Below are 8,384 nucleotides of genomic sequence, written 5' to 3' on the forward strand. Positions count from 1 at the left end.
ATGAACTATGGACTTCACTATATCGGATACCCGTCGGTACTTGAAGGGTATAGTGACGCGAATTGGATCTCTGATGCTGATGAGATGAAGGCCACAACTGGGTATATGTTTACTCTTGGAGGTGGCACTATTTCCTGGAAGTCTTGCAAGCAAACGATCTTAACGAGATTGACAATGGAAGCAGAATTAACAACATAGACACATCTGATGTCGAAACAGGATGGCTTCGAGATCTTTTGATGGAATTGCCAGTGGTTGATAAACCGGTTCCGGCTATCCTTATGAACTATGACAATCAGACTGTCATCACTAAGGTGAAGAGTTCAAAGGACAACATGAATTCCAACAAACACATAAGAATGAGATTAAAAGCTGTTAGAAAATTAAGAAACTCCGGAGTGATAGCGTTGGAATATGTCCAAACGGCTAAGAATCTGGCAGATCCCTTTACAAAAGAGCTATCCTGTGTGGTGATAGATAATGCATCGAGGGAGATGTGTATGAGACCCACATGAGTTGCCATGGTAGTAACCCAACCTATGTTATCGGAGATCCCGTGAAGTAGGACCTGGGAAAACAAGCTAGTGGTTAACTGAGGAGAGTATTTTAGCTAACCCACTCCGTTGGAGATGCACAACTCTCGGTAACTGTATGGCAGGTTGACTTTTGTCTTAATGTGTTCCAAGGCTTGTAAAAGCAAGATGTTATCCTACAGAGCAATCTTTGGAGGAACACACCTATATGAGCCTGACTACTGGTCATAGTCTATGAGATTAGGGTGATCTCTAGTAAGTTCATGAATAGGCCAGGAGTGACCAATATGCTCCACCTGAGGGGTCAGCCTTCGACAGCCTAGTACTGGTAAGACACTTGGTGAAACTTCTTCACGCCAAATTGACAATTCAAGGCCTAGTCCATTGTTCAGTTGTGGAGGAGTGTAGATATTCGTTCTAGGTGGCTGTTCAATCTTAACGGGTCTCCACTGAAAATACTGGTATATCAAAACATAGTTTGGAACAAAGAACAACACTATGGGCCTTTGGGATCTGGTGGGGGATTGCTGAATATTAGTTGGGTTACAGGCCCATTTAACATTTTCAGAAAATCCCTAAGGGCCCATGCTGTAAATTGAGTGGTGGAAAGTTTAGTCCCACATGACTAGTTGAGAGAGGTGTACACCAACTTATAAGGTGAGCTCTTCTCCCACTAGTATGAGTTGGTGTGGAGGAAGTAGAGGTGTTCCACACGCGCGCTCCTCCTCCGCCGCCGCCCGCCTCGGCACGACGCGCGCGCGCGCCGCGGGTTGCGGGAATGAGCCGAGCCGATGCAATGTTTTGCCGGTCAAAATTGGAGAGTCCATTACAGACACAAAATGAATGTGAGACGTCATATTCATTGCGGAAATTAAAATGTCCATAATAAATATGTTTTATTGTGGAGATGGAAATGTCTATGATTAAACATGTTTTATTGCTGGACCGTTCTCCTACCCGACTGGCTATATATATGAGGCATCGCAGCTCAGCTCCAGGCGCTTCACACCTCCACTGCTCCCTGGTCGTTCCTTTCACTGCTGCTGCCCTCGGTGATCCCATCCCGTCTACCGCGTACACGGCTGACGGGAGAGCAGGCGTCCGAAACCCCGCTTCTCCAGATCCTGTACGGGAGAGAGGTGATTAGGTTTTTGGGGAGCGTCTCCTACGCAACTGCTCGCCTTGGTTCAACTACTTCATCTACGTCGACTACTTCTGCGTCACCTTCGTCTTCACCATGAGCACTGAATCTGATCATGCGGCTGGCGAGAAGGCTGTTGCGGACAAGAGGATCGCAGACGAGGCCGACGCCTCCGCTGCTGCTACGGCCGACTGGCCTACTGGAGGGTATAACACATTTACACCGCTCATGTTTACTTTCATGTGTGCAATACTAGTGGTTTGCATAGATGTTTCTACTATCTACCTAGTACGTGCGTACATCATCAAAATTCAGTATGTCATTAGCACTGCCTATGTCATGTTCATGTTTTATTATTGGATTAAATTAATCGAACAATTGCTTAATTTCTCAACAGATAAAATTATGTGAGGGACCGCCCACCATTCATAGATGATCGTATCCTACAATGCAAATACTGACTTAGCCATCACGTGATATAGTTGTAAAGCTTAACTCTGTTCCGTGCCCGTACTTAACGAGAACGTACTTAGATGTCAGCAATCTCATCTAAAACATCACATATTTCACTTAGTTTATTTCCATTGTTTAGTTTAGCATTTATTTTTCTTTTGTTCTGGTACTTAGTTCTCCCTTTTATTGTTCCTCGGCAACCTACTTGCGTGAACTATTTCCAAACTTCGGTTTGGATGTGAGCCGGGTTGTGTTAAGTGACAACCCAGCTACGGGGATTGTGGTGCTATCCTATTCGTTCGCAGTGGGATCGACAAACCTTACTTATCGTGAAATTACTACATAGCCATGTGCACTTGCAGGTCATCAGCGGTGCTGCTCTGAGCAACAACCAACATCATGTTTTTTTCTACGTGCTTGAACCGACATCTCATCCTATTATAATCAGTGTCGCGTTTTGCTACATCACACCAAATGTCCAGAGGTGTGTGCTGGAACGGCGAGCAAATTTGTTGAAACCGGCGGCCAAATTTGTTGGATTCGGCTACAAAATTTGTTGCGCACCCGACGTCACCCCGTGAATCCCTCCAGTCCTACAACCTACTTCCTGAATTGCTGGAACCGGCGAACGGCGATGCTGGAACCAGAGGATGAGAATGCTACAAAGAACGACATCCATGCATCCCCTTCGGCGACGTTTTGCTGCAACCCGGCGATATCGACGTCGTCAGTGTTGCATCGGTGTTGCTACAACTATCTACAACTGTGCACACGGGAGTTGCAACCATCGGCGCCTTCATCGATGAATGCTACAACCATGTCATGCACAAGGTACAACCATGCGCGCGCAAAGCTACAACTGTTGGTGTTTGCTAGAATCTTGTACTCCGAAGCTGCAACCACTTGATGGCGACGGGTGACGCTGGGGACCGCTGCCGACCGATGGGCCACAATTTTTGCTGGAACCGCGGGGTTTCTTTCCTTGACGATGACCACGACGAGCTGCTTCTCTATTTTTTGCTGCAACTTGCCCCTATGCTACGAGCTGCGAGCCAACCGGCGACAGGAGAAGGCAGGTTGCCGGTGGGCACTAGGCCGAGGACAAGCGCGGGCGGCGTGAGTGGAAGGCGAGCACGGCAACGAGGGGAGGTACGCGAGACGGCAAGATGCGGGGGAGCTACGCGAGCGCGAGATGCATGAGGAGGACGAAGATCTCTGGATGAACCGTTCTTTTGCTAAATCCAATGGCTATTGGCATCCAGCGGCTAACACGCTACCGACGCAAATTTGAGCCGGCGTTTAAACTGGCCTATGAACAACACAGTTATAAAAAACTTTCTTCTAGCCGGCCCTCCTCAACACCCATATTTTCCGTCGCCACTGCTCCTCAGCCGACCAAAAATGAACTTTGTCAATCTTTAACAGATGTGGCCTCATAAAATTATTTTTCTGCCTTGTTCCTTTTTTTTGAGATTATTTTTCTGCCTTGTTCCTGGCTCTCTGCAATGAACGGACGGTCACGTCCACACGAAACACGCCACTTCATTTTGCTCAATTCATAAAAACTTTGCACGCCCAAAATAAAAGGGAGAAACAAATACTACCAGACTCAACATCCGCAGCACAGCGCAACAACTGCCGCGAGCTCGGTTGCCTTCCTTCCCAGTCACTGAAACATGGACCAGTGAGCAAGCGGGACCCGGCACTCAGCGACGAGACGGCCGATGCCGCAGCGCGCCGAAGATTATAAGCAGCAGCCGCAGGGGCGCAAAGCCAAGCTGGTTCAGCTGTATCAACTCGGTCGGGGCCCACCGGTCAGCCTGCGAACGTTCCTTCTTCCGCCGGATATTTTAAAAGCCAAGCAGCCCCCCTTCCGTTACTTTCCGAGTCGCCGCCGCTTCCAGCTCCTCCGCCGCGCTATACCGCCGAGCACCTCACCGGCGCGGTCCCGCCACCGTCTCCGTGGGCCACGAGGGAGCCGCTCGGTTTCCCCGGGGACCTTGCTCCGTCGCCATGGCTTCCAGGTGAGCTCCCGGTCGACCTCTCTCGTTCTCCCAACCTCCACGTACGGCCATCTCCCGCGCCAGTTGCCTCGCCCGGTGGCTCACCTGAGCTCCGATGATCCATTAGGATACGGCGGTTAAGATTTCACGCCGGTTTAGTTGTGCCTTGCTTCCGATTAGGAGCCGTAGTGCTTAGGTTGGGCTGCTCAAAGGTTCGCTTGGTTTCCTGAACTTGCGATTCGATACCTGAAGCGCCAAATTGTTAATCGGATTCTTCCTTGTACATTTCTGACGATTAGCTCGACTTCAGGTTACTTCTGAAGCGTGCAGGCATGCGAAACCTCATTTCAGTTCGTCGCAGTTTGGCTTTTAGCCCCTCCAAGCTCCAAATAAATAGGAATTACTTGCAGAGCGTACTAGGTTGACGACTTATGTACTGCTCAGTGCAGTCCTGTCGAATTATGTTAAATACTAGTACCATTGGCTGGATAGTTTTGCAGCAGGTGCAGTACTAGTCCTGAAGCTAACTATAACTGGACAACCCCACTGAAATTGATCAATTTAGCCTAGCATGGTGACTCTTTAGGAGAATGCAAATGCTTATAGTTATCCTCTAGTATGATGCGTTTTGAAGTGCCATTGGTTTAATACACATGCTTGGTCCATGGGTTCAGATTTTAATTTAAGATGCTTCACAAGATATAAGCCAGCGAAAATTGATTTAATAATTGGATTACTGTTGATTGGAAGAGTTCCATTATCTTGCAGAAACCCTCCGTTAGTCATTCATGTTGATCCCGACGGCCCTCCTGGGAGAAAAGCACCAGACATTGGCAACAGGCATGTAAGCTTCCCTTGATCAGTAGTGTCTTAAAAAAACAAAATAATCTGAAAACATCTTTTGAACCTTATTCTCGTCAACGGAAATATCTTGGAAGCAATCATCATGCAAGCTAACACAACCCGTTGTATTTCTGGCTCATATATTCTCCAGATCTATGATGGGAACTTCCTGTGTTGATGACACAGACCTGGAAGATGTTAAGGCCTCAAAAGATAGAGATATGCCTTCACACTTACTCAGGTTCCCAAACATTCAGAATCAGTCTCTTCTGTCTGGTTTTGCTTACTGCATAGCATCCTGCAGCATGATTTTAGTTAATAAGTTTGTGCTGTCTGGCTATGGTTTCAACGCTGGAATATTCCTCATGATTTACCAGGTAATTTTGTATTACTGACTGTATACATCTCATGCAATTGTGTTTTCCTTCTGCGTTGTTTCTATGATGGTTGGGTGACATTGATAGTGTCTTCATCACGTTTTACTGCAGAACATTGTATCAGTGACCATAGTTTCTGCACTGTCCCTCTCTGGTGTTATCCCAACTGAACCATTAACATGGAAGTTAATCAAAGTTTGGTTGCCTGTGAACATCATATTTGTCGGAATGCTAATCACAAGCATGTTTAGGTATGGGTCAGATCTTCATATTATTTTGAGCTGAGCACTATTTTCTGTGCAGTATAGTTAGTCTGTACTTGTATCCAATTTGGTACCAGAATATGGAACAGTTTACTGAATTTAAGCACTTAATTATTTTTATTGTTAAATATTCCTTCATTTGATAAAATATGAAAACCACACTTTATTTCTTCGCTTCACTCTCACATGTCAGAACTATGTCTAAGGAACATCCCCCTTAATCAGTTTTGATGCTTAAGTTTTGACAGCTCATAAAGTTCACTTAGGGAGAAAAAGTTTTTTCTGCTGACGTTTGGTGGGTATTAAAATTTGTGATGAATATTTGTTGCAGCTCGTCTGATCTTGCTGTATTCATGGTCAATTAGTTCGATATGATAATGATAAACCTGAGTCAGTTTCTAGGCTTTCAGAACATTTTGAGTTGAGTTTTTCAAAATGAGCTGTGAAGAAATTGCTCTTCAACTTGTAATAACGATGCATCAGACTGAAGTTAGTAGTCTTTCTTAAAATATATTTCCTGCACCTTTTAATATTTTCTGTATCTTCCAGTTTGAAGTACATCAATGTTGCGATGTTGACTATCTTGAAGAATGTCGCAAATGTTCTTACTGCTTCTGGGGAAACCTACTTCTTTAAGAAGCAGCACGATAGACAAGTTTGGATTTCTCTTATGTTGATGGTATGTCAATATTAGAAGTTACGCATGTTTAAGTAGGACTAGAATGCCTGATGGGCTTATTTTCTTCTTCAGTTGCTGAATAATTGCACGTAGTTGATTTGTTACCTTACATCTAATCATCATAGGTGTTCTTACTACGGTGACTCGAAATAACAGTGTACCGAAGACTTGACTCACCCTTATGTTTCTGTAGATAATCTCAGCAATTGCAGGAGGAATAACGGATCTCTCATTTCATGCAGTCGGCTATACATGGCAGATCTTAAATTGTTTTCTGACAGCATCGTATTCGGTATTCTTCTTGATGCCACTGAATCTCCTGAAAACTGAAAACTGTTTCTCCTCTCAAATGTTTTAGATTCTTATCTCCAGTCCCATAGATTGACACTAGTTTATGGGACAAATATCTTCAGTTCTGAGGTCCCTCTATACAAATTTGAACAAATGAACTGTTTTTTCCAGCTTACACTGCGGCATGTAATGGACAGTGCGAAGCAGGCCACCAAGTCTGGGAATTTGAATGAGCTTTCGATGGTTTTGCTGAACAACATTCTTTCACTACCATTGGGAATTATCCTCGTGCTTGGTTTTAATGAAGTGGAGTACCTGTTGGAAACGTAAGCCCGTGATTTGAACTTCATTCACTCACTTGTTCTAGCACAAACCTAATGAAAGTAGATATAAATTGTGTTACCTCCATCTGTGTAACAAGAGAACATCCGTCCTGAAAAATTTCCTTTCATGTCCTACCAAGATGCAATTAATCTTTTTTTTTTTTTGCAAAAGAGGATGCAACTAATCCTTCTATTTTTATTTTATTTTTGCAAAAGAGGATGCTACTAATCCTTCTATTTTATTTTATTTTTTGCAAAAGAGGATGCAACTAATCCTTTTTTGTTTGCAAAAGGGGATGCAACTAATCCAATCACATCTGCTAGCGATCTTTTTTACTATGATTGCAAATATTATACTCTTCAGTCTTATGAAAAAGTGAATTTACAGGCCTCTTCTGAGGATGCCTATGTTTTGGCTAGTCATCACTGCAAGTGGAGTTTTGGGGCTTGCTATCAGCTTTACTTCGATGTGGTTTCTTCGTCAGACAAGCGCAACAACTTATAGGTACCAAATGATGGATGCACTTCGCTCTCGGTGAGGTTCTAACGCTGATATTGCTCCTGTTACAGCCTTGTGGGGTCTCTCAACAAGATCCCACTCTCTATCGCCGGGATCCTGCTCTTCAAAGTCCGCACAAGCATGGAGAACTCCATAAGTATACTGCTTGGTATGTTTTGCCTATGCTGATACCAAACATATATTACCTATGGGCTGACACATACCACACTTCATCACTAACAGAAAGAATAATGTACCGTTGATCTTGTAGGTCTATTAGCAGGGGTGTTTTTCGCCAGGGCGAAATTGCGCAACAACTCCCAGTCCTAAGCTGCCGGCCAAGCTGTACATATAGGTGCTAGAAGAGTGCAGTATTCTGCTGATCACCAAAAGCAAGATGCTCCCTCAAATTACACTCTGGGAAAATTTGTGCAGGTGCGAGGTTCTTTCCCAGTTGGCAAAGGAAGGAGACAGCATCATGTTGGTTAGCCTGGGGCTAATGTTTTCTTTTTCTTTTCTTCTGGGCGACGACCTGAACCCTGTTGTTGCTGCTCGAGTGTTGGTGGTATACGTCTTAGTTGTTGCATGTATGATAGTCATACAGATAGGTACTGCTCAAATCCCTGGTGGTGGTGGGTGGGTTGATGCACTGCAATGTGTGTATGTCTATATGAGAAGTGCACCAGCTTTGAGTACTGCAATCTGCAGTGGCAAAGCCCTTTGATCCTCTGCATCATAGAAAACCTTAACCAACGCATGTTTGGTTGCACTATGATGGACAAAACATAGCACTCTATGGATTTTTTTTCCTAGGGAGATAACTTATGTTACTCGAAAAAAAAACTTATGTTTTTTTAGTCCGTCGACTAAACATGGCCACAAATTGGGGTCTACGTCGGCGGCATGATATGAAAACACTAGTGTTCACCTGACGGTGAAGCTGCGAGCGTCAATCGCAGATGTTTTTTTAGTCCCTCGA

The 8,384-nt window shown here is 44.6% G+C and overlaps 1 protein-coding gene across 3 annotated transcripts; it reads left to right on the plus strand.

Moving 5' to 3' along the window:
* Positions 1-3,944: 3,944 nt before the first annotated feature.
* LOC125523658 (GDP-mannose transporter GONST1-like) lies at positions 3,945-8,179 on the plus strand. 3 transcript variants are annotated; one of them, XM_048688709.1, is made up of 11 exons: positions 3,945-4,151; positions 4,899-4,970; positions 5,125-5,350; positions 5,462-5,601; positions 6,163-6,292; positions 6,486-6,584; positions 6,755-6,909; positions 7,295-7,411; positions 7,477-7,574; positions 7,677-7,760; positions 7,841-8,179. In XM_048688709.1, the coding sequence occupies exons 1-10, from the start codon at positions 4,141-4,143 to the stop codon at positions 7,733-7,735; spliced, it is 1,107 nt and encodes a 368-aa protein (XP_048544666.1). In that variant the 5' UTR covers positions 3,945-4,140; the 3' UTR covers positions 7,736-7,760; positions 7,841-8,179. The 3 variants fall into 3 exon arrangements, with proteins under 3 accessions (XP_048544666.1, XP_048544667.1, XP_048544668.1); XM_048688710.1 differs by having other exon boundaries at positions 4,899-4,974; positions 7,677-8,179; XM_048688711.1 differs by lacking the exons at positions 3,945-4,151; positions 4,899-4,970 and having other exon boundaries at positions 5,125-5,214; positions 7,677-8,179.
* The last annotated feature ends 205 nt before the right edge of the window (positions 8,180-8,384 follow it).

Source organism: Triticum urartu, chromosome 7 (assembly GCF_003073215.2).
Source record: "Triticum urartu cultivar G1812 chromosome 7, Tu2.1, whole genome shotgun sequence".
Lineage (NCBI taxonomy): Eukaryota > Viridiplantae > Streptophyta > Magnoliopsida > Poales > Poaceae > Triticum > Triticum urartu.

Bases quoted from the DNA above. Each gene is read 5' to 3' on its own strand.
- LOC125523658 (XM_048688709.1), top strand. The intron at 5,602-6,162 runs GTATGGGTCAGA...TGTATCTTCCAG, and splicing joins CTAATCACAAGCATGTTTAG to TTTGAAGTACATCAATGTTG. The intron at 6,293-6,485 runs GTATGTCAATAT...ATGTTTCTGTAG, and splicing joins GGATTTCTCTTATGTTGATG to ATAATCTCAGCAATTGCAGG.